Raw genomic sequence first — 25,499 nt, 5'->3', positions numbered from 1 at the left:
TTTTACTAAGTATTTGAAACAGGTTTTATTAGACACTAACTTCTGGTAAATACAGGGTTTGTTTCTAGCCTCCCTTCTGGTCCATCCAGCTTGTGCCCTGTCCCTGTCCCAGGGCTGTACCGCAAGTGGAAAGCACAACAATGACCTCCCACCTTCACGAAGGCAAGCTTTTCACACTGTACAGAACTGGGAACAGCCTGGGGGACAAGAGAGGGTCCAGGAGTCAGTCTTCCTCTGAGTCACTGGGGCCCACGTACTGGCAGACAGCATCATAGTGAAGCTCCACCAGCCGATTCTCTCTCCGCAGCTGCACCAGAGCCCGGCTCCGCTCTCCATCTCGGCCCAGCAGACGGCCCACCTAGAGCAGAGGCGGGTAGAGTCAGCAAGGCCAATCCAGACCCCAGGATATCCTCTACATGCTCCCACCCTCCATTCCCAGGTCTGTGACTCACCCTTCCAGCCTGTGGCCCCAGCACCACCATCACCCGGTTGCCTTCGACCTTGGGGACCAGGGTTTCCAGCATGTCTTCCCTCAGGCCTGCAGACGAGGGGAGGGGAGTAAGGCCTGCAGCAAGGGCCAGCCCAGCCAGGGTCCTGTCAGAAGGGCCGTTCCTGTATTCCCTGGAGCCACTCTGCACCCTACTGACAGCTGGGATTCCCACCACGCCCATTTCACAGACGACGAAACCTAAGGAGCAGTTCCTAGCACTAAGCGTTATAAAGGGAGCACTTACGTACGATGACGACGGGTGGTGGTGAGAACAGACACCGTTTATTGTGGGCATGTCGTAAGCCCTGCCCTGCACTGGGAGCTCAATACACATTCTACAAGGCACCAGTCACAAGAGGGAGAAATTGGTCCTTTCCATGCTAATTTGCAGATGGGAAAAGAGGGGCTCAGAAAATCACCATCACAGAAGTGTCTAATGTTCTGTTAGAGGATGCTGGGCCTTGCAAAAAACCTGAACTCTGCCCAAACTTCCAGCCTTTTTCCTGGGCCAGACTCTTGGCCTAAGACAGCCTTCTCGATTAGCCTCCAGGATGGTAACGACCCAGCGGCCATCCTTCAGACTCACCTTCCAAGACCTGGCCTTCATCTGTCCGACACACACAGGTACTTGGGCTCAGAACATCTTCAATTGTCATCTGGGGAGAGGGTCAGGGGACATGAGAATGTTAGAGAGCTAAGGGGGCCCAGCCCCTGGGGGAGGCAGGGGCCCCAGGCTGCAGGGTTCCCACCTTGGTGTTGTAATACTGGCCACCCTTGTGCAGCTTGTCCACAAACCGCACACGCAGGTCCCTGTGCAACCAGTGCTGACTCCTGGGGGCTGCCTTCTCACTCTTGGCTGCAGGCCCATCCTGTCTGTGGAAAGCCGGCCAACACTGGGCTTAGTTGGACGCATGTTCTGGCCACCCCACCTTTGCCGATGCTGTAAAACCTACCCATAATGCCATTCCTAGTTCCTTCTATGCACCTGCCTTGCCCTAGAAGCCTTCTCTGACTGCTGGAGCCTCCCCACACCCCGCCCTCTTCCCCCATCCCACATGCCCAGGGTCCCACCGGTCTGGAAGGTGTTTCCGCTTCCTCTCTGAGTCCTCCTGCCGGATGTGGAGGTCCTGATCCCGGAGGGCCTTCCACGATGAGGCTGTTCCGTTCTGTTGCCCTGGGGAACTTCTGTTCCTCTGGCCTATTCAAGAGGTGTGGGGAGAACCAGGAAAGAGCCTCAGTGTCTCACTGTCTTTCCTTCCAGGCCACACCTCAGCCTCAGGCCACCTCCCATCTGCCAGAATGCCCTCTTTCACCATCACACTCTGCCTGGGCTATTAGAACACTCTCCTCTTCCTCTCAACCATCTCGGCCTCCTTCAGGAAGCCTTCCCCAAACACCCAGCCCGCGCTGACAGTGCTTACCTGAGTGCCTCGTGTGGGCGAGAGTCCCAGAGAGCTCGGTCGGCACCCCTCTCCCATCTGCCAAACTGCCCCATCCTATCGACATGCCTAGAATGCCTTCCTCCCCAGTCATGCCCCAGTCCTAGCTGTTCTCACTCCCTAGCGAAAGAGAGGTTCATTGCCCCAAATAGACAGACCTCCTAAGGGTAGGAATTAGTTTCTGTACCTGTCTCTTCCCCCTCAGAAAGAGGCTAAAGACCCAGGGTTACAAGAGCAACCTTTCTTCAAATGGAATAAGCCACTTACGTTCACTCTGACCTCCTGACCTCTAACCGAAGTCACGCTTGCCAGGCACATCTAACCCCCCGTCCCCTCCCACCATGAGACAGGCCTTATCACCAGCAGGAATGCTTCTCCAACTCCCCCAGCTAGGTAAGAGGCTCACTCACTGAGCTCCATGGAGTTCTTGTCAAACTCCTGCTGGGAGACAGGCTGCAGGTAGTACTCGCTGAGAGTCACCACGCGGCTCCCCACGGCCAGACGAACCATGGCCCGTACGTTGTCAGGATCAAGGCCTTCCACCTAAAGTGTTAGAGGAAGAAGTCAGGCAAGGGTTGAGTGGACTCCAACCACAGCCCTAAGACCAAGCTGTCCACCCTTACCTCCACTGGCCTGGTCCCTGTGTCTCCCCCACCAGACTGTGGGGCATGGAGCTATTTTAAGCAATTAATCATCAGGGACTTGTGGCATATGGCATTCTCTTCCTTTTATTTGGAAACAGGCTCAGAAAGGCCCAGCAAGCGGTCCTGAGTCACCTAATGAGGCAACAGGCCAGGCAGGCCTGAAGGACAAGGACTTCTAGCCTGTCCACCCCAAACCCAACTGTTCCTCCCTCTGACCCACACATCAATGTTCCCTGCTGGCTGTCTTGGGCTGAAGGCACATCTTGGTCCCTTACCTTCCCATAGAGGCCTCGGTGAGGGCCAGAACGAACCACCACAGCTCCTCCAGGCACCAGTCCTTGGGGCTGGTCTTCCTTATCCTTCTCTTGCTCCTCATCTGGCCTGGGCAGGCGGTGGGAGCCAGTGGGGGCCAGAGCCTGGACCTCAGTCAGGTTGGCGCCCAGTCCTAACCCCTTGGGCCTCAGGGAGTTGACACGGGGCTTCACCACTCTGCAGGGAGCACAGACTACAGGCTTGTTGTGGGGGGATACGACTGTCTTGAATGCCCCATTCCCCCGCGAGCACCAACCCAAATCCCACCCTGGCAATATGTTCAAGAATCTCCTTCCTGAGCTCATATTAGGACTGTTTTTGACCTACAGAAATGGCAATTTCGTTTGGTTCAACCTAATAACATGCTGTACATACCACCCATTACATGGTATCTACAGTGTAACCAAATACACTAATATTTCTACAGGGGAAATCATACAAATATTCACACCAAGCAGGAGAAGCAGACTATAAAACACTCAATGTCAATTCAGGTCATGTTTGGCTGCCAAAGGGTTTATGAAGAAAATGTCTGTTAGGGCCGGCCCCACGGCCGGGTGGTTAAGTTCGCGGGCTCTGCTCCGGTGGCCTAGGGTTTCTCTGGTTCGGATCCTGGGCACGGACATGGCACTGCTCATCAAGCCATGCTGAGGCAGTGTCCCACATAACACAACCAGAGGCACTCACAACTAGAATATACAACTATGTACTGGGGGTCTTTGGGGAGAATAATAAAAAAAAAAAAAGAAATAAGTTTGGTTTTCAGAATTCTTTGGAGTTGAGAACTGCAGAGAAGGGACTGTAAAGCCGTGTGATGATAGCAAATGTTTAGTCTGTGCTTATTTGGGGCCAGGGGCAACTGTGAGTACTTTATGTGTATAATTTCACCTAATTCTCACAACAGACCTGGAGAGTCCATACTGTTATTTTTCAGATGAGGAAGCTGATGCCCAGAGAGGCAATCTTTACAATTTTAAATGGGATCCTGTCATGGAGTTTCACAGCACAAACAGGAGGCTGAAAGAGCAGCGGAAGGGGCTACTGAATTACGTATGCTAGTAACGTGCCCTCTCCCTGGCCGGACGGCTCTGGGTGAGCGGGAACCGTGGGGGTCTTGTTCACTGCCCCGTCTGCTGTTCCCTTGCCCCTACCCCAGAACTCACTGATTGAAGGTGCGGCCGATGCCCTCACCAGGTTTCCAGCCCATGCCCCGCAGCAGGGCCAGCCCATAGGCCTCCACAGGGACTGCCTCGTAATCAGCCTCCTCTGGCACCTATGGGTTCAGGCAGAGGAAGGACGGTCAGGCTTGGCTTATGGTGGGCCCTCTGAAGTGCCCTTGTTATCACCCGCTGGGTGACCTCGATGCCTCATTTCCAGTTAGCTCAAGGGTGAGTTTTGATTTCCTCTCGCCATCCCTCACTTTTTTCCTCCATGTTCAGTCCTTCAACAAATATTTATAAAGCACCTATTCTGTGCCAGGTACTGGTCTAGGCACCGGGGATAAAGCAGCGGACAAAAAAGACAAACACTCCTGCCCTTGTGGGGCTTACTTTCTCGGCGTGCTGACACATGATAAAAACACAATACATCAAGTGGTGGTGAGTTACATGAAGAAAAATCAAGTAGGTTAAGGGGATGCAGAGGGAGGAAGAAGAGAGTGTCACTGAGTTAGTATCTGAGCAGAGACCAGGAGATGACAGAGGGAGCCATGAGGATATGAGAAGGAAGAGTGTTCCACGCAGAGAAACAGAGCAAAGGCCCTAAAGGAGGACGAAATCTGGCATGTGTGAAGAGACAGAAACAGCAATATGGAGGCAGAGAGGGCTGGTAAGAGGTTATCAGGAGAGCTGGGCAGAAGCCACAAGAGCATAGTAGCCATGAGCCAGACGAGCGAGGAAGTAACTGCAATAGTCCAGACGAGAGATGTGGGTGGCCCAGACCAGAGTGGTAGTGCTGGTGGTGATGGTGACAAGTGGTCAGATTCTGGATGCATTTTGAAAAGGGTGATGAGAAGATTTTGCTGACAGACTGTATATGAGGTATGAAATAAAGAGGGGAGTTAAGGGTGACTCTAAGGTTTTTAGGCTGAGTGAGGGGAAGGATGGATGGAACTGCGATCAGTTGAGATGTGGAAGGCTGTGAGAGGAGGGAAGCTTAAAGAAATGAGGCCAAAGCTGGAACAGGATGGAGAGTGAAGTACAAGTCTTTGTTTTTCTTTAAGATAAAAGAAACAAGAGGACATCTGAAGGCTAATGAAAGCAATTCAGTCAAAAGGGATGGTAATCTGGGGCTGTAGGAGACCTAGGCTCCAAAGAAGCATTGCAAAAAAATTGTGAATGATGAGGTGAAAACTGGGGTCCATGGGTATGAAAGACAGCCTTGGTTACTTCTGTAGACACGCCCCTCACCTCTCCTGTTATCACCTCCCATCATCACTCCCTCAATTTTTTATATTCGCTCCAGACACACCACAAGTTGTCTCCCTGGCAGACACACACCACACTGATTTCCTGTCACCCTGCCATTGTTTGGGTCGTTGTTGCCATTAGGAGTACTCACCCTGCTCTTCCCTGTCTCACTAAACCCTACCTGTCCTTCCAGGCCTCACTCCTACCACTCTTGTCTGAGTCTCCACCATCTCTAGCCTGGATTACTGGTCTCCTTGCTTCCACCTCTGCTTACTAGTCTGTCCTGCTCACAGCAGCCAGAGACATCCTGTCAAATCATAGACTTGTCTCTTCTCCACTCAGAGCCCTCCCACGGCTTTCATCTCATTCAGAGTAAAAGCCAAAATCCCCACCATGGCCCACAATGCCCCGCCTGGTTTAGCCCCCGGACTTCTGACTTCCTCCACTCCTCCTCCTCACTCATTCCACTCCAGCTACACTGGTCTCCTTGGTGTTCCTCAAACGCTCTAGGCAGAGTCTACCCTCAGGGTCTTTACATTTCCTATTTCCTTTACTCCTCATCTCATTCAGATAATCCCAGAATCCAAGTACTTCTTCACACCTGAGTATTTGGATTCATTTGTTAATGCTTCCAAAAAGGATGGAAGGAGGAGGGGACAGGCAGCAGGCGGCTAGTACACACAGACATTCCCTGCTGTGCGCAGGGAGGCAAGCCTGGCAGACGGGCATAGAGGCTGGGGCAGGAGCGGGTTAGGGGACTCACCGTCTCAGCCCAGCGTTCGCTGTCTGCCCCTTCCCCGCTAGGGGTGCATCCTTTCTGGATCATGGGGATAGCAAGCGTGGGGTCCACACCCGCATTTTCTCTCTCCTCCAGAGACTTCTTGGATTCTAAGGAAGAATGGGAGAAAGCAATGAGGTCTCACCCTATCCTTCCATTTTCCTCCCCTTCTTCCTTCACTGGGGCGAGGCAAAGGGGGGATCACTCACCCTCAATGAGCTCCTTCACAGCCTGGGACAGCATCCCATCCGCCAAGGCCTCAGTATCTGTGGATGGCCCAGGGGCCTGTGTCAGTGGCTGCCTGCGATGGCCATTCTGGATTAAAGGGATGACGAGCTCCTTGGGGGCTTCTGAGGGCTTCACACTGACATGGACACAGAGGGGTGAAGGTGGGAAAGTAGCACTGTCAGTGAGTTCTGAGCCACATCCCTTCATTCAGAGAAAACACAAGAGCCAAACTCACTCCCAGCCCCATGGACCACACCCTCTGTTCTCCTGTCTGGCTCTCCCCTTATGTCTCTGATTATGGTTTCTTTAGATTCTCTTCCCCATCTCCAAGTCTTAAATGTCAGTGCCTTTGAGGAACCAGTCCTCAGTCCTTGACCTTCTGTTCATCCCAAGACCCACTTTCACGGTTTCCACAATGACCCACAAATCACCATGTTCAGCCCAGACTCCCCAGCTCCAGGCTCCACACCAGCCTCCTGGATGGTTGATTCTCTTCTGGAAGTGCTTCCTTCAGACTCTCCTTTCCGAATTAAACTGATGATGGACTCCCCCAACCTGAATCTGCTACTCCGTCCGGTTCCCCATATCGGAGAAGCATCAACGCTTCAGTTGAGACACTGGGTCCTGTCATTTGCCCCTCCTTTCCTTCGGTCAAAACGCACACATCTCAGGGTCCCCAAGTCCTAAGGACACTCCCTCTCAGGAATACACTCTCTCACTCCCCACGGGCATCAGGCCCAATTTCCCCACCTCTCCTACAAACTCTCGCCTCCTCGCCTCCACGAATTTCCTCAGGCTCTGCTTCAGGCTTTTCAGGCCACTGTCACCAACACAGTCAACTCAGATTCCACCCTCCCGCTTACACCCACCGCACTAATTTCCAAAGGATGAAAGACCCGGCGCTTCACCTCTGCAGCTCCCTCCCTTCCACAGTCTTCAAGAAATCTTTCTCCTCCGGAGGTGCACCTGCGCCATCTCCTGGGTCCGCCAGCCGTCTCCGGGCGGATGTGCGACTGAAGCCGAATGAAATTGGGGCAGTGGAGGCTCCCGCCGGCCGCAAAACTCCTTCTTCGGCATCCGCCATCTTGCCCCTTTTCCCACGCCCGCGCGCTGCTTGCTGGGAAGTTTAGTTTGGGCTCAGTTTGCTGCGGGGGGATGTGGACGACGAGCCCTAGAACTACCTTTCCCATAAAAGACTGCGACATCGGCAGGCGAAGGCGGGTAAGTGGCCCTAGGACGTAATTGTCGCTTTTTCTTACTTCGTAGGAGTGCGTCGCGCCAAGCATACAGGGAAATGTAGTTCTTCAGGGAGGTAGGCGTGGTAGAAGGTGGATTAATTCTTGCCAGGTATTCGTTCCTTTGTGTAGGAGTTTGATGACAGGTATTTATTGATAGCTTACTGTGTACACCTTACTGTGCCCTACTGGTGTGGGAAGTGTAAGTAAAATAAATCATTAAGAAAAAAATCTGTGAGTGCCAGTTGCGTACAACAATAAATAATAGACATATAAATGGTGCCTACCAATGCCAGATGTAACACTCGACAAGCTCTGGATTCAAATATTTTTTTTCTTTTAAAGATTGGCACCTGAGCTAACATCTATTGCCAATCATCCTTTTTTTTAAAGATTGCCCCTGACCTAACATCTGTTGCCACACTTCTGCCATTTCTTCTTCTTCTTCTTCTTCTTCTCCCCAGAGCCCCCCAGTACATAGTTGTATATTCTAGTTGTGAGTGTCTCTGGTCGTGCTATGTGGGACCTCACCTCAGCGTTGCCTGATAAGCAGTGCCATGTCTGCGCCCAGGATCCTAACCAGTGAAACCCTGGGCCACTGAAGCAGAGCGTGTGAACTTAACCACTCAGCCAGGGGCCGACCCACAGATGTTAATAAAATAGACCTCCTCCTCTCTAGGGGCTCGTAGTTCAGTGGGGAACAATGACACTTAAACCGATATTTTTAAAAAAATAGTTCTCACTAACATTAAATATGTTATGAGAGCCAGACAGATTCCTCTTGTGTAGGACCTTAAGAGTTTGTAAAGCTGGGCATGGTGGCACGTGCCAGTCATCCCCACTACTCGGGAGTTTGTAAAGTAGAAGACTAATACTTAAATAGTCACAAGAAAGAATACTACAAATCTGCCAAAAATTTATCCCAAGGAAATCTTTGAAGATGTGCAAAAAGATTTTTATACGAGATTCATCATGGTATTATTTATAGTAGGAAAAGCTTGAAGACGACTTGAATGAACAACAGAAGGGAGTAGGGTAAATGAATTATAGCACATGCCTCGGATGGAACTAGCCTTTAAATGTGAAGCCATAAATATAATTAAATGAAATGGGGACATAGTCACAATGTTTAGAAAGTAGAGTAGTATGGTGGGTCAGAGGATGGTCTTGAAAACAGGAAGCCCAATATTTGATCAATCTCATGGCCATGTTTCCAGGCTTAGAAGCCCTCGGCATCCTGGGATGGGCCCTGGAATCTCAAAGGTGAAGCCACTGTCGTTTTCAATATACAACAACAAAAACAAAAATATTTAAATATTTATTTTGAAATAAATTTAGACTTAAAGAAATGTTGCAAAGATAGTACTGAGATTTCCTGTATATCCTTTATCCTGATCCCCCTAAACATTTTATATAACAATAGTGTAATTATCAAAATCAGAAAATGAACATTGGTGCAATACTATTAACTAAACTATAGACCATTTTCTGTTCCAGGATTACACATTACATATAATCGTAATGCCTCCTTAGTCTCCTCCAGTCTGTGACAGTTCCTCAGTCTTTCCTTGTCTTTCGTGACCTTAACACTTTTGTAAAGTACAGTTCAGTTATTTTGTAGATGTCCCTCAGTGTGGGCTTATCTGATGATCTCTCATGATTGGACTGAGGTTATGGGTTTTTGGCAAGAATGCCACAGAGGTGATGTGCTCTTCTCATCACATCATATCAGGGGGTTCATGACATTATATCTTATTACTAATGATGTGAACATTGCCTGGGAGGCAAACTGTCCATGGCTGAAGTGATATCCACTTCCTGAAGCAGCCACCTGAGGCAGTGTGCACAATACAGGCTTACACAGGCGGGGGCCAGAGGTCCCTGAGAGAGTCTTGCCTTCTCAGCTGGTTCACACCTGGTCTCTGACTCCCTCCTGACACATACCTCAGAGATCATGCCAAGCTAACCTGATTCTGATGGAAAACTTTGTGGTGAAAATGCAATGGGAGAAAAGACACTTTCTTATCGTAATGTGTTATTTATTGAGGTCACATTGGTTTATAATATTGTGTAAATTTCAGGTGTACATCATTATATTTTGACTTCCGTATAGACTGCATCATGTTCACCACCAATAGTCCAGCTTTTATCTGTCACCACACATACGGGCCCCTTTACCCCTTTTGCTCTCCCCCCACCCCCTTCCCCTCTGGTAACCACCAATTTGCTCTCCTTATCTATGTGTATGTTTATCATCCACATATGAGTGAAATCACACCATATTTGTCTTTCTTTGACTTATTTTGCTTAGTATAACATCCTCAAGGTCCATCCATGTTGTTGCAAATGGCACTATTTCATCTTTTTTGTGGCTGAGAGGTATTCCAGTGTATATATATATATATACCACATCTTTCACTATTCATCTGTTGATGGGCACTTTGGTTGCTTCCACATCTTGGCTATTGTGAATAATGCTGCAATGAACATACGGGTGCATCTATCTTTACACATTCACGTTTTCATGTTCTTTGGATAAATACCCAGCAGTGGAATAGCTGGATCATATGGTAGTTCTATTTTTAATTTTTTGAGGAATCTCCATACTGTTTTCCATAGTGGCTGCACCAGTTTGCATTCCCACCAGCAGTGTATTGGGGTTCCCTTTTCTCCACATCCTCTCCAACACTTCTTATTTCTTGTCTTTTTAGTAATAGCCATTCTGATGGGTGTGGAAACCATAAAACTCCCAGAAGAAAACATAGGCAGTACGTGCTTTGACATCGGTCTTAGCAGTATGTTTTTCAATATCATGTCTCTTCAGGCAAGGGAAACAAAAGAAAAAATAAACAAATGGGCTACATCAAACTAAAAAGCTTCTGCACAGCAAAGGAAACCATCAACAAAGTGAAAAGACAACCCACCAACTGGGAGAAAATATTTGCAAATCATATATCTGACAAGGGATTAATTTCCAAAATATATAAAGAACTCATACAACTCAACGACAACAAAAATGAACAACCTGATCAAAACATGAGCAGAGGATATCAACAGACATTTTTCCAAAGAAGATATACAGATGGCCAATGGGCACATGAAAAGATGTTCAACATCACTAATTATTAGGGAAATGCAAATCAAGACACTTTTTTCCCTGTCTTTCCTTCATCCTAAAAACAAAATCAGGAATTTTTCTATTTATAAACATTGAGAAAAGTATTTTCTTGCCATGCAGTTAAGGACGACTGTACGCAAGTTTTGCAAATTCAACCATTTATTCTTTTGTTCATTCAATAAACATTAATTGAGCACTTACTTTGTTACAGGCCCTGCCTCCAAGGTACTCATATGGGATGATGGGAAAATCAATGATTACAAATGTTGTTAAGAGCTAGCCCTGACGGCCTAGTGGTTAAAGTTCAGCGCTCACTGCTTTGGTGGCCCGGGTTTGCTTCCTGGTTGTGGAACCACACCACCCATCTGTCAGTTGCCATGCTGTGGTGGCAGCATCCCACATAGAAGAACTAGAATGACTTACAACTAGGATATACACTCATGTACTGGGGCTTTGGAGAGAAAAAAAAGAGACGAAGATTCGCAACAGATGTTAGCTCAGGGCGAATCTTTCCCTGCAAAACAACAACCAAAAGCCTCAAAAAAACAAGTGCAGTTAAGCCTGCAGACACACAGGGCTGTGGGGAGGGGAGGTGGAGAAGACAGAAGGGGTGTATACACTACTACTTCCAAGAGGGGCTGAAGATTGAAAAAGCATTCTGGAGGACGGCAGGAAGTGAAGCTGGAGTAATGTGCAGGGGCTAGGTTAGGTCATGGATGGCAGGGAATTCAAAGCTTAGGGCTTTCTGCTAGAGGTGATGAGGGAGTCATGAGAAGATTATGTGACATGACAAAATTTGTGTTTTAAAAACAATAACAGGGGCTGGCCCCGTAGCCGAGTGGTTAAGTTCGTGCGTTCTGCTGCAGGTGGCCCAGTGTTTCGTTGGTTCGAATCCTGGGCGCGGACATGGCACTGCTCATCAGACCACACTGTGGCAGCGTCCCACATGCCACAACTAGAAAGACCCATAACGAAGAATATACAACTATGTTCCAGCGGGCTTTGGGGAGAAAAAAGGAAAAAAATACAATCTTTAAAAACAATAACATAGGGGCTGGCCCAATGTCACAGCAGTTAAGTTCGTGCGCTCTGCTTCAGCAGCCCAGGGTTCACTGATTTGGATCTCGGGTGCAGACCTATGCACTGCTCATTAAGCCATGTGTGGCAGGTGTCCCACATATGAAAAACAGAGGAAGGGGCTGGCCTGGTGGCACAGCGGTGAAGTTTGCATTTTCTGCTTCTTGGCGGCCCTGGGTTCACCAGTTTGGATCCCAGGTGCAGACATGGCACTGCTTGGCAAGCCATGCTGTGGCAGGCGTCCCACATATAAAGTAGAGGAAGATGGGCACGGATGTTAGCTCAGGGCCAGTCTTCCTCAGCAAAAAGAGGAGGATTGGCAGTAGTTAGGTCAGGGCTAATCTTTCTCAAAAAAAAAAATAGAGGAAGATGGGCACAGATGTTAGCTTAGGGCCAATCTTCCTCAAAAAAAGAAAAGAAAGAAAGAAAGATATAGGGTAGGGGCTGGCCTGGTGGCACAGTGGTTAAGTTCGCACGTTCTGCTTCGGTGGCCCAGGGTTTGCCGGTTCGGATCCCAGGTGCAGACATGGCACTGCTTGGCAAGCCATGCTGTGGCAGGCATCCCACATATAAAGTAGAGGAAGATGGGCATGGATGTTAGCTCAGGGCCAGTCTTCCTCAGCAAAAAGAGGAGGATTGGCAGCAGATGTTAGCTCAGAGCTAATCTTCCTCAGGGGGAAAAGAAAAAAAAATATATATATATAAAAGAAAGATACAGGGTGAATATACTCAAAACAGAGAGTTCTAGGGGCCAGCCTGGTGGTACAGCGGTTAAGTGTGCACGTTCTGCTTCAGCGGCCCAGGGTTCGCTGGTTTGGATCCCGGGTGCAGACATAGCACCTCTTGGCAAGCCATGCGGTGGCAGGTGTCCCACATATAAAGTAGAGGAAGATGGGCACGGATGTTAGCTCAGGGCCAGTCTTCCTCAGCAAAAAGAGGAGGATTGGCAGCAGTTAGCTCGGGCTAATCTTCCTCAAGAATAAAAAAATTTTAAAAAAAGAGTTCCAGCAGTTCAATAACTTTAAAAGGCAAGCAACTCCTGACTGAAAAATGGGCAATGGACATGATTAGGCGAGTCACAAAATGGGAAATACAAATATCTATTAAGCATATGTAAAGATTCTCAACCTCACTAATAATCAAAGCAATGCAAATAAATGAATAATGAAACGCTGTTCCTCATTTAACTCATTGGTAAAGACCAAAAGTAAAAACAGCAAACACTTCAATGTTAGGTCCTCTATGCCAATCGCCCATCTAAGCACTCATTTAGTCCTGGAAAGGACTCTGAGAAAGGAACTATTTTTAAATCCATTTTACAGACGAGGGAACTGTGGCCCAGAGAGGCTAACTCAGTTGGCCAAGATCTCAAACAGTAAGTACTATGAATGACGTCCAGAGTCACTAATGATGGAAGAAAATGGAAACCTTCATACACTGCTGATAGGGGCACCAATTGATTCAACATTTATCAGAGGCAGTATAATACCATGTATACCTTCTCTGACCCAATGACTCCACTTCTAAGAATGGAAATGAAAGAAAGAATGGAAAATTTGGGCAGAATCTTTTTTCAAGAATGTTTAGTCTCGGTTTTTTTTTCAATTTAAAAAAATACTGGAGGGGCCGGCCCGGTGGCCGAGTGGTTAAGTTCGTGCGCTCCGCTTCAGGGGCCTAAGGTTTCACCGGTTCGGATCCTGGGCGCCGACATGGCACTGCTCAACAGGCCACGCTGAGATGGCGTCCCACATGCCACAACTAGAAGGACCCGCAACTAAGAATGTGCAACTATGTACCGGGGGGCTTTGGGGAGAAAAAGGAACAAAATAAATCTTAAAAAAAAAAAAATACTGGAGACAATCTAAATGCCCACTTATAGGTCCTGGCTCCCACCCAACTCAACTCTCTCCCCTCCCCTCCTCTCCACTTCCTTTCCACCCTGACTTATACAGTTGTTAATATTGATAAAGTAAACTTTTACGTATTATGTGTGCCAATTCATCAAACTGCATGCTGATGAATAAATGTATGTTATACTTTGATTAAAAAGGTTTAAAAATTCCTCATGGCTTGGTATGAAACAATCGCTACGATGTTTTGTTAAGTGGAAAAAACAATTGAGGAGTGAGCGGGGGACTTCTGGGGTATTAGTCACATTCTCTTATTTAACGTGGTGAGAGTTCCACAGATATTAATTTTACAATTTGTCAAACTGTTCATGTATGTTATATGCATGTTCTTCTCTATTAGGTATATTTCACCATTTAAAAAAATAGAGAAACACCTACAGAATGGGAGCATGAGGAGCTTGGTGGGCCTTATCCTCAACAAGGTAACCATAACTGGTGAAAATTCCTTAAAAAAACCACCATTTAAAGTCTCTGGGAATTGCATAAGGGCATACAGCAAATGGAGAAACATTTATTCAAGAAGATCTACTAAATCACTGTAAGAACACCAAGAGCCCGACACTTGAGCTGTGATTTGCTCCCTCCCTGCACCCCAGCTCAGTGTGACAGAACCTCAACTCCAGGAGGGTGTGGCCAAGAACATGGGGCTCCCTCCCCCACAGGCTCCCAGTCTAAGGCAGTGGTTTCTCCTCAGGAGGGGCAGGCCACCAGCATTTCTCATCTCCTCCAGCCCTGTGTTACAGAAGCTCTATTCTGGGAAAGCATGACTGAGAGGTCTGGGGTTCCCTTCCACCACCCAGATCCTATTCATAGGGTGGAAGCTCTACCCCCAGTGTGGCAGACCAAGAATACTGGGCCCCGATTGCCCTCTCCACAGCTTACTGGTAAGGTGGGGGTTCCACACTAGGAAAGACAAGCAGATAATACCAAGGGATATAACCTCCCCAGTACTCTGCTTATAGAGACAGGTGTCACTCTAGTATAACATACATTCACTCATAAGCATATAGTTTGATGAACTGTCACAGATAATACATAAAAAGCTTACTTTATCAATATTAACAACTGTATAAGTTAGAGACAGAGAGAGAGAGAAGTGGGCCTCTGTCTCCACCCCCAGCTCTTAATCAGGACAGCAAAGAACAGAGAATTCAGCAGCTCTCCCGAAGGGGATTGACTTTATTTGGAACAGAAAATCAAGAAGTTAAAGTCTAAGGGCATTGTGAGCAATTAAGGGGAGGCCGGTATCTCTATGATAGCAACACGTGAAATAGGGCAAGAAACAGCTAAGAACAGCCCTTCTGGGGTAAGAGCAAGCCACAGACTGCCCTCAAAGAATACCCTTCCAAGGGGCCTGACTTTAATTTGATAGGACTATGGAACAAATTATGCCCCAGAGCATTGTCAAAAATTAGTGGAGATTAACAGCTGGGTGTGATATCAATACAGGCAGACCAGCCAGAAGTTTAACCAGGAGATCAGGGAAAGAAACAAAGAGAGCCTGGATAAAAGCAAGGTCATCCCAGGGTGACTTCTCACGCCCAAGGCTGAAACACTCTGAAGAGGGACATCAGATGAAAATAGATTTGACTTAGTCCAGTCAAGTCACTAAACAAATAGACAAGCAAATGATAACAAAAATGGGAAGATCAGTATCCAGAATTGCTACATTATCTAAAATGTCCAATTTTCAACAAAAAATTATGAGACATGCAAAGAAATAAGAAAGCGTGACTTATCCATGCTGTGGAGGGTGGGGAGCAGGACACAGAAACTGCCTGTTAGAGGGCATAAATGTCAGACCAACAGATAAAGACTTCAAAGCAGCTATTGTAAGTTTGTTCAAAGAAGTAAAAGAAATCATGTATAAAGACTTAAGGGAAGGTATGATGACAATCTCATCAAATAGAGAATATCAATAAAGAAGTAAAATCACAGAAAAGGACCAAATGGAAGTCCTGGGATTGAAAAGTACAACAGCCAAAAAAACACCAGAGAGGCTAACAGTAGATTTGAGCTGGCAGAAGAAATAACCAGCGAACTAGAGGAGAGATCAATACAGATTATGCAATCTGAAGAAGAGATAGTAAAAGGAATCAGGAAAAATGAACAGAGCATCAGAGAAATATGGGACATCATTAGGTGGGCCAACATATGAGTAACAGGAGTAGCAGAAGAAGTGGAGACAGAGAGAGGAGCAGAAGAAATACTCAAAGAAGTAACAGCCAAAAATGTTCTAAATTTGATGAAAAACTTTACGCATCCAAGAAGCTTAAAGAACTTCAAGTAAGATAAATGAAAACAGATCCATACCCAGATACATCATAGTCAATATGTTGAAATCCAAAATCTTGCAGGAACAAAGAGAAAAATGACTCATCACATACGAGGTAACGCAATAAGATTACGAGCTGACATCTCATCAGTAACAATGGAGTCCAGAAGACAGCTAAGATCACACTTAATGGTGAAAGACTGAATACTTCCCACCAAAGATCAGGAACAAAATAAAAATGTCTGTTCTTGTCACTTCTATTCAACACTGTACTTGAAATTCTAGCCAGGGAAATTAGTCAAGAAAAAGAAATAAAAAGCATCCAGATTGGAAAGGAAGAAGTAAAAACTGGAGAAATTGACAAGCTGATCCTAAAGTTCTTATGGAAACTCAAGGGATCCAGAATAGCCAAAACAATTTTGACAAAATACAGCAAAGTTGGAGGACTCACAGTTCCCAATATCAAAACTTACTACAAAGCTACAGTAATCAAGACAGTGTGGTGACTGGCATAATGAGATATATATATATCATTCTCATTCTCTCTCTCTCGATATATATATAGATAGATATCTCTATATATCTGTCAATGAACTGAATTAAGACTCCACCATAAAGCCTTAGATTTCTGGTGAATTGATGAATTGATTTTCAACAAAGGTGCCAAGAAAATTCAATGGGGAAAGAATAGTCTTTTCGACAAGTGGTGCCGGGACAACCAGATATCTGCATACGAAAGAATGAAGTTGGACCCCTTCCTCACACTGTACACAAAAATTAACTCAAAATGGATCATAGGTCTAAAGTAAGAGCTAAAACTATAAAGCTCTTAGAACACATAGGAACAAATCTTTGTGATCTTAGTTAGGCAATGGTTTGTTTAGATAAGATATCAGAAGCAAAAACGACAAAAGAAAAAACAGATAAATTGAACTTCATTAAAATTAAAACTTTTGTGCTTCAAAGGCACTAGCAAGAAAGTGAAGAGACAACCAACAGAATGGGAGAAAATATTTACAATTATATATACGATAAGGGACTTGTATCGAGAATATATAAAGAACATGCAATTCAATAATAAAAACACAAATAACACAACTTTAAAAATCTGTAAACAGGGGGCTGGCCCCATGGCTGAGTGGTTAAGTTCACGTGCTCTGCTTCAGCAGCCCGGGGTTTTGCTGGTTCAGATCCTGGGCATGGACATGGTACCACTCGTCAGGCCATGCTGAGGCGGCGTCCCACATGGCACAACCAGAAGGACCTACAACTAGAATATACAACTATGTACTGGGGGGCTTTGGGGAGAAGAAGAAGAAGAAGAAAGGGGAAGGGGAAGTGGAAGGGGAAGGAGAAGAAGGAGAAAAGAAGATTGGCAACAGATGTTAGCTCAGGTACCAATCTTTAAAAAAAAATCTGTAAAGAATCAGAACATACATTTCTCCAAAGAACATATACAAATGGCCAAAAAGCACATGAAAAGATGCTTAAAATCTGTATTAGTTTCCCACTGCTGCTATAACAAATTACCACAAATTTATTGGTTTAAAAAAAAATCCCAAATTTATTATCTCACAGTTCTGTAGGGCAGAAACATCAAGGTGTCAGCAGAGCTGCGTTCCCTTTGGAGGCCCTAAGGGAGAATCCTTTTCCTTGCCTTTTCCAGCTTCTAGAGACTGCGTGCATTCCTTGACTTGTGGCCCCTTCCTCCGTCTTCAAAGCCAGCAGTGCAGCATCTTCAAATCTCTTACTCTCACCCATGCTTCTGTCACCACATTTCCTTCTCTGAGTCTCCTGTGCTCCTTTTCACTCTTAAAGACTCCTTTGATTATGTTACTCCCCCATAATCCAGGATAATCTCTCCATCTCGAGATCTTTAATTTAATCACATGTGCAAAGTGTCTGTTGCCATATAAGATAACATATTCATAGGTTCTGAGGATTAGAAGGTAGACATCTTGGGAGGCCCATTATTCTACCTATCAAAATACAGTTATCTATTAGGGAAATGCAAATCAAAACCACAATGAGATACAATTTCACACCCACTAGGAGGGCTATAATAAAAAAGATGGACAATAACAACTGTTGGAGAGGATGTGGAGAAATTAGAAGCCTCAGACATTGCTGGTGAGATTGTAAAACTGTGCAATGGCTTTGGAATACAGTTTGACAGTTCCTCAAACTACAAAACTTAGAGTTACCATGCCACCCAACAATTCTATTCCTATGTATGTACCCAAGAGAAATGAAAACATACAATCACTCAAAAATTTGTCCACAGATGTTCATAGCAGCATTATTCACAATAGCCAAAAAGTGGAAACAACCCTAATGTCCATCTACTGATGAACAGATAAATAAATATGGTATATTCATATAATGAAATATTAATTGGTAGTAATAAGGAATGAGGTATTGGCACATGCTACAACACAGAACCTTGAAAACATTAGGCTTGGTGAAGGAAGCCAGTCACAAAAGACCACATATTGTATCACTCCATTTTTAGGAAATAAGCAAATTTATAGAAACAAAGTATATTGGTAGTTGCCTAGGGCTGGAGGGGTGGAGTTGGGGAACAGGGAGTGACTGCCAAAAGTTATGAGGCTTCTTTCAGGGAGATAAAAATATTCTAAATGTACATTGGGGTGATGATTGTGATTAAAATAATAAGTTTCCACATATTGAGGCACATGGGGAAGCCATTCTGGTTTAAATCTGATTAGGCCTAAAACTTGTTTTTCCCAGAGCAGCCTGACTTAGGGCCCACCAAACATGCATTGTACATCTGCTTCCAACACTTTCCCAAAGCAAAGAAGGCACTCTTTAAAGACAGGGGTGTGATGTCCCCCTTTCTCTGACGCCAATACCAGTATTTCTTTGAAGATAAGCTTTTCTTCCCAGAGAACCAAGGTCAAGCTGACCTGCTGTGTACGTGCTAAACTGCAGCAAAACATCTCCTTGTGACTTTGGGGAAAGAATTGTATCCCTGTCATGCTTGATGTATGTTCTTCGTCCTGAAATGGTATATAACCACGCTGTGAACCTTGCTTCTCCGGAGTGCTTTCTTCCCTGGGGAAGATAACACTTCTGGGCTAGTCCTCAGCATTGGCTCAATAGCTATCACTCTGTCTTTCTAATCTATAGATTGGTTATTGATTATTTGTGTTGACAACTGCATAACCCTGTGAATATACTGAAAACAATTGAAGCATATCCTTTAAATGAGTGAATTGCGTCATATGTAAATTAGATACATTGTCTCAATTTAGTTGTTAAAAGGTTGCACTACATTCTCCGTGATCGTGTGTATTTCAAACAAATCATGTTTCTACAAATTTTCAAGGTCAGAAAGAGGAGGTAGTCTAAGGGAAATATAGACTACGTGGTTGTGACTCTTTTGTTCTGATTCTTAAAATATACATATATTACTTTTATATTTGAATAGCTAAGCTTTTCACAAAGAGATTAAATAACATACAAATGGTCAGAAAGCCGGTGTAAAAGAGTCACATTTGACCCAGGCTACCTGGCGCCAGAGACTGGGGTCTTACCCAATTCTCGATATTCACTCAGGACTTGTGCTAGATTCTCAGCCTGGCCCTGCCCCCTGCTCTCCTGCAGCTTCCACCCTCCTCGCCAACCTCTCCCCGAATCCCTGCCTCCAAGGTTCATTAAGTCTCCAGCCCCATAGACTGTTCAAGCTCCACGAAAGTACCCAAGGTTTTTCACACCTTACTGTATTTGCCATGCTAGGAACTCTGCGTGGGATCTACAAGGGATCTTCACTTTATCTCCAAGACGTTATCATCCTTAGAGTCCAGCACGCTAATAGCGGCGGAATGGAAAAGGCTAAAAAGCAGTTAGCGACTCTCCATAGAAACTACAAGGGCCCAGTCCCCTAAATTAACATTCTAGCTTCATCTCCTTGAAGGCACATCCGGGCCTTGACACTATTACTGTAAATATCTAGGCAGTGCTCCCTCAAGTCATAATCCAGGCTCCGGCCACACGAATAACTGTCCTGAATGGCCTTCTTAACTAATAAGCCTGGGCCCGGCTATTGGAATAATCCTCCAGACCTTGCTACCTCCCTCCCTCTAATAACATGCAGACCTCCACCCTCAAATGGCACCCTTAGGCCCACCCTGGAGGGTGCTACTCCTGGATTCTGCTCCTGAACATTCCCGGCCCAGCCCTCTAATCAGCCTGGAAACCTCAACCCATTCCTGCCATTTCAGCCCCGCCCCCGGTGCGCAGATAGGCTCCACCCCCTTGACTAGCATTCCAGACCCGCCTCTCAGCTAAGCGCCCGCCCCCAGCCCTCTCCAGGCCCCGCCTCTTCAGAAATGCCATTCGAAGCCTTAGTTGCAACTAATCTTGCAACATTCACCGACTGCAATAACCCTGCCGCTGTCACCTCCTAGAGGAATATCCTAGGCTAACCCAAGGCCCCGCCCCCTCGATTATCCTCCGAGCCCCGCCCTCCCAACTCACACCCCGCCCCCCCCCCCCCCCGGCCCCACCCAGCACAGTAACTAACAACCTCGGGCCTGCGGCTTGGAACCCGGCTCCATTCCGACCCCGCCCCCCCGAAAGGCCCCGCCCCCATCACGCACCCTCCTTGGGGCGCAGGCGCAATGTGGCGCCGGCCCTGCGCACCAGCGCCGCCACGTCGGCCGCAGCTCGGGCCGCCAGGGGGCGCGCGTCCAGCCGGGCCAGGAGCTGCCGGGCACTGGAGCCCGCGGGCGGGGGAAGGCCGCGGCCTGCGCGGGTGGAAAGAACAGGTCAGCGCCCACCCCGAGCCTCGGAGAGCCCCCGCGCTCCCCGACGTCAGACACCTGGAATGCCCCTCAAGATCCCCAGACACCCCCTGACCACGCCCTTGATAGTGCCAGAGGTCACCGACTGGCCCTCTCATCTCCCGCGACCCCCGACCACGGCGAATGTGCCTGTGGACCCCGCCTGCCCCCACGATATCCCTGGAGAGAGCTCTGTGACCGCAGTATTCCTGGACACCTCAAACACCCTGTGGATCTATCTCTCTGGAGGTCTCCGACTGCCCCCTCGTAACCCCAGATTCCAAACTCCCCCCCACAATATCGAGAGGAACCCCGATTCCCCCACATGTCCCGACAGAACACGGTCTGCGCCCCGGTTCCCCCTCCAGATAGCCTAGGCCACCCTGGTGGCCCACATAACCTCGGATTGCCCCTCCACAGATCCCCAGAGGCCCCCGCCTAGCCCCCCACAATTCGCCACGGACCCTGAGTGCCCAGGTGTCCCCAGGGCCCCCGGGCACACCCCTCCGGCACATCTCCCGGGAGACTCCTGAGAGCCCCGGGATCTGGTGCGCGGCCCCGCGGCGCGGGGGCCGGTGCAGGTGCGGGACCTCGAGCCCAGCCGTGGTCGCTGGGCCCCTGCCCGCTGCCGCCGCTGCTTGGGCGCCAAGGCGGCTTTGTTTACTACCTGTCGGAAGGAAAAGGTGAGCAGCAGACAGGCGGGGCGAGGGGGGCAGGGGATGCGCGCGCTCCCCCCACCCGTACCTCCTCTGCTCCCCCTGGGCTCCGTGGCGCTCCCCGCGCGCGGCTCCATGCCCCGGAGTCCGTCGGGTGGACGCGCGGCCTGCGGCGACGCGTTCTGAGCGCCGGGGCGCACTCAGCTGGCGGCCTGCCCGGGCCTGGACGCGGCTGAGGCCGGCCGGTCCCGTGCCTGGCGCCCGACCCGCGCGGTGACCTACCTGGCGGCCGGCAAGGAGGCCTGGCCATGCGGGCCATGCGAGCGCTGGGCCTCGCTCTGCCTCGGGCGCCGCCTCCCTCCTCCGGGGACCCTGGCTGCGCTTCTCTTGCCACCCAGGGAATGTAGGGACTCCGCGCGTGAGAAGGGGAGGTCGAGGCCCAGAGAAGCTAAGGGCCCCGTTTGAGCTCTGACAACTAAACACGCGGAGGCGGAACTGGAGCCCAAGTCTAGCAGGGAATTCTGCAGCCTCCAACAGAGCTTTGCACGTAGTAGGCGCTCAGTAAACGTGCAGTCCATGTTGGCCTAAGCCGGTCCCTACTGGGGAACCGGAGGAGTCTGGTGGGCTGGGGAGGGGGACGCCCTTGGAGCCTTGGGGACCATGGGAGGGTTTGGGGCCCTGAGCATGATGGGACTGGGGGACTCCAGGAGCAGGGAAGGGCAGGTCCCCTGGAGAGCGAGGCGGCTTTGAAGGCACCCGGGTGGGAGGGGACGCCAGCCAAGAAGAGGAGAGAAATGAGGCCCCTCCTAGGTTTGAAAAGGGCGGGGTTCTGGGGACACAGGCCGCGAGCGGGGAGCCCTTGGACACAGTGCTGCTGTCGTGGAAGGAGGAGTGGGGAGCAGCGAGAGATGGCCTGTGACCACCACTTGGTGGAGGAAGAGACTGAGGGCTGGAGGGGCTCAGACGCCTGCCCGGGCCCGGTAGCCAGCCAACAGCAGCGCCGGTCCCAGGCAGCTCACTCCCAACGCTCACTCGGCCCGGGACTGTTTCACTGTGGCTGTCGGTGCACTGTGTCCTGCCGTCCATTCTGGCTGGCTGGGCAACCTCTCTCGGCCACCTCTCAGGGTCCCGGTGTTGTCGTAGGTGGAAGGGGCTGAATGGTCCCTGCTTTCGTTCCTCCTGCGACCCCCTGCCTCTCCCACCTCTCACCTGACCTTGTCTGAAGGGGGACATACTGGACCTCCTTTGCTGCCTGGCCCAGTTCTTGGTGAGAGTTCAAGCACTGTAGATGGAGAGGGCAGCTTCCAAGCTGGAACTTAAGGCTTCCGTAACTGGTGGATGGGCTAAATGGCTGCTTAGACACTGGGGAATGGGGGCCTGAGGCTCTGTAGATTGCTGGGTTTAAACCAGTTCCCCTGTTAGCTTCATACATTCATGGATTTAAGTAAATCCCTCTCATAGACCCACCCAATTCTTATTAATTTAATCAAGCCTTTTTTTTTTTAACAGACTGGTTTAGTTGACACACAATTTGATAGTTTTTGAACTGTGTTTACACCTGTGAGACTATCACTACAATCAAGAGTGAACATAATCCTCACTGGCATGTTTCCTTCTGCCCTGCCCAGCCACTGATCTACTTTGGTCATTGTTTGCATTTACTAGATTTTTATATAAATGGAATCATACAATATGTACTCTTTTGGGGTAGTTGGTCTGGCTTCTTTCTCTTAGCATAATTATTTTGAGATTCATCCAAATTTTTCATTCCTTTTTATAGCAGAGTACTATTCCACTGCACGAACATTCCACAGTTTGCTGATCCATTCACTTGTTGATGGACATTTGGGTTGTTTTCAATTTTTGGCTATTAACAAATGCTATGGACTGAATAGTGTCTCCCCAAAATTTATGTGTTGAAGCCCTAAGCCCCAATGTGACTGTATCTGGAGATAGTCTCTAGGAGGTAATTAGGGTTAAATGACGTCAGAAGTGTGGAGTCGTAATCTGATAGGATTGTGGCCTTATGAGAAGAGGAAGAGATTTCTGTCTCTTCCATGTGAGGATACAGAGAGAATGGGGCCATTTGCAAGCCAGGAAGAGACCCCTTACAAGGAACCAAATCGGCTGCCACCTTGATCTTGGACTTCCCAGCCTCCAGAACTGAGAGAAGTAAATATCTGTTGTTTAAACAACCTAGTCTATGGTATTTTGTTATGGCAGCTGGAGATGACTAAGAATAAAACTGCTATGAACATTCGGATACAAGTCATTGTGTAGAGATATGCTTTCATTTCTTTTAGGTAAATACCTAAGAGTGGAATGGCTGGATGATATGTGTACGTTTAACTTTTTAAGATACTGCCAAACTGTTTTCTAAAGTTGCAATGCTATTTTACATTTCTATCAGCAGTAAATGAGAGTCCCATTTTCTCCACAAATTCACCAACAGTTGGTATGCTCCGACTTTTTAACTTTAGCCATTTTAAGATGTGTATGGTGGTATTTCATCATGATTTTAACCTCCATTACCTTAATGACTAATGATATTGATCATGGTTTACCTGTTTATTTGCCATCTGTATATGTTCTTTGGTAAAATTTGTGTTCAAATATTTTGCCTGTATTTTTTTATTGGATTGATTGCTTTATTACTTAGTTTTGAGCATTCTGTGTATATTCTGGATACAAATCCTTTATCAGATGGTGATTTGCATTGTCTCTTAAAGAGCAGAAGTTCTGAATTTGGACGAAGTCCAACTTATCCATTTGTTCCTTTATGGATTATGTTTGTTTAATTTAATTATTTTATTGCGGTCATATTGGCTTATAACATTGTGTAAATTCAGCTGTACGTTATTATATATCAGTTTCTTTATAGTCTACATCATGCTCACCACCAATAATCTGGTTTATATCCGTCACCATACATATGTGCCCCTTTTCCCCACCCCCCACCCCCTTCCCCTCTGGTAACCACTAATCCAATCTCTGTCTCTATGTGTTTGTTTGTTGTTTTTATCTTCTATTTATGAGTGAGATCATATGGTATTTGACATTCTCCATCTGACATTTCGATTAGCATAATACCCTCAAGGTCCATCCATGCTGTCACAAATGACAAGGTTTCATCGTTTTGTATGGCTGAGTAGTATTCCATTGTGTATATATACTACATCTTCTGTATCTATCTGTCCCTCATTGGGCACCTCATTTGCTTCCAAGTCTTGGCTATTGTGAATAATGCCACAATGAACATACGGGTGCATCTATCTTTACATATTCATGTTTTCATGTTCTTTGGATAAATACCCAGCAGTGGAATAGCTGGATCATACGGTAGTTCTATTTTTAGATTTTTGAGGCATCTCCATACTGTTTTCCATAGTGGCTGCACCAGTTTGTATTCCCACCAGCAGTGTATGAGGGTTCCCTTTTCTCTACATCCTCTCCACCACTTGTTATTTCTTGTCTTGTTAATTATAGCCATTCTGATGGGCTGTGGTAATATCTCATTGTAGTTTTGATTTGCATTTCCCTAACAATTAGTGAAGTTGAACATCTTTTCATGTGCCTATTGGCCATCTGTATATCTTCTTTGGAAAAATGTCTGTTCATATCCTCTGCTCATTTTTTGATCAGGTTGTTTGGTTTTTTGTTGTTGAATTGTATGAGTTCTTTATATATTTTGCAAATTAGCCCCTTGTTGGATATATGATTTGCAAATATTTTCTCCCAGTTGGTGGGTTGTTTTTTCACTTTGTTGATGGTTTCCTTTGCCCTGCAGATGTTTTTTAGTTTGATGTAGCCCCATTTGTTTATTTTTTCTTTTGTTTCCCTTGCCTGAGTAGACATGATATTCGAAAAGATACTGCTAAGACTGATGTCAAAGAGTGTACTGTCTATATTTTCTTCTAGGAGTTTTATGGTTTCAGGTCTTACATTCAAGTCTTTAATGTGGTTTGTGTTTTTGATGTCCTATCTAAGCAACCTTTGCCTAACCCAAGGTCACAAAGGTTTTCTCCTATGCTTGCCTCTAGACATTTTACAGTTTTAGGTTTTACATTTTTGGTCTATGATCATTTTGAATTAAATAATTTTATATAAAGAAGTATGTTTCAAAA

The 25,499-nt window shown here is 47.1% G+C and overlaps 1 protein-coding gene and 1 long non-coding RNA gene across 4 annotated transcripts; one reads left to right on the top strand and one right to left on the bottom strand.

Annotated features, from left to right (window-relative positions):
- GPKOW (G-patch domain and KOW motifs) lies at positions 1 to 22,061 on the bottom strand. 3 transcript variants are annotated; one of them, XM_044763858.2, is made up of 11 exons: positions 21,658 to 22,061; positions 6,281 to 6,435; positions 6,057 to 6,181; positions 4,049 to 4,158; positions 2,849 to 3,062; positions 2,340 to 2,472; positions 1,562 to 1,688; positions 1,240 to 1,363; positions 1,077 to 1,146; positions 453 to 538; positions 1 to 358 (listed from the first exon to the last, which is right to left on the bottom strand). In XM_044763858.2, exons 1-11 carry the CDS (start codon positions 21,951 to 21,953, stop codon positions 224 to 226), a joined length of 1,575 nt encoding a protein of 524 aa, XP_044619793.2. In that variant the 5' UTR covers positions 21,954 to 22,061; the 3' UTR covers positions 1 to 223. The 3 variants fall into 3 exon arrangements, with proteins under 3 accessions (XP_044619793.2, XP_070357833.1, XP_014690092.3); XM_070501732.1 differs by having other exon boundaries at positions 21,464 to 21,664; XM_014834606.3 differs by lacking the exon at positions 21,658 to 22,061 and adding an exon at positions 7,208 to 7,482.
- LOC139042596 (uncharacterized) lies at positions 20,579 to 23,985 on the top strand. Its single transcript, XR_011499550.1, has 3 exons — positions 20,579 to 20,704; positions 21,140 to 21,402; positions 22,885 to 23,985. It is a non-coding gene; the product is annotated as an uncharacterized lncRNA (long non-coding RNA).
- Positions 23,986 to 25,499: the final 1,514 nt, after the last annotated feature.

The sequence above is a fragment of the Equus asinus genome, chromosome X (assembly GCF_041296235.1).
Source record: "Equus asinus isolate D_3611 breed Donkey chromosome X, EquAss-T2T_v2, whole genome shotgun sequence".
NCBI lineage: Eukaryota > Metazoa > Chordata > Mammalia > Perissodactyla > Equidae > Equus > Equus asinus.
The sequence above is the reverse complement of the archived record's forward strand: the minus strand, read 5'-3'. Positions and strand labels throughout refer to the sequence as shown.

Coding starts and splice junctions, on each gene's coding strand:
- GPKOW (XM_044763858.2), bottom strand. CDS start 21,953: ATGGACTGCACGTTTACTGAGCGCCTACTACGTGCAAAGCTCTGTTGG. Junction 6,182..6,280: donor TGTGAAGGAGCTCATTGAGG/GTGAGTGATCCC, acceptor ATTCTTCCTTAG/AATCCAAGAAGTCTCTGGAG. Junction 2,473..2,848: donor ACCGAGGCCTCTATGGGAAG/GTAAGGGACCAA, acceptor CTAACACTTTAG/GTGGAAGGCCTTGATCCTGA.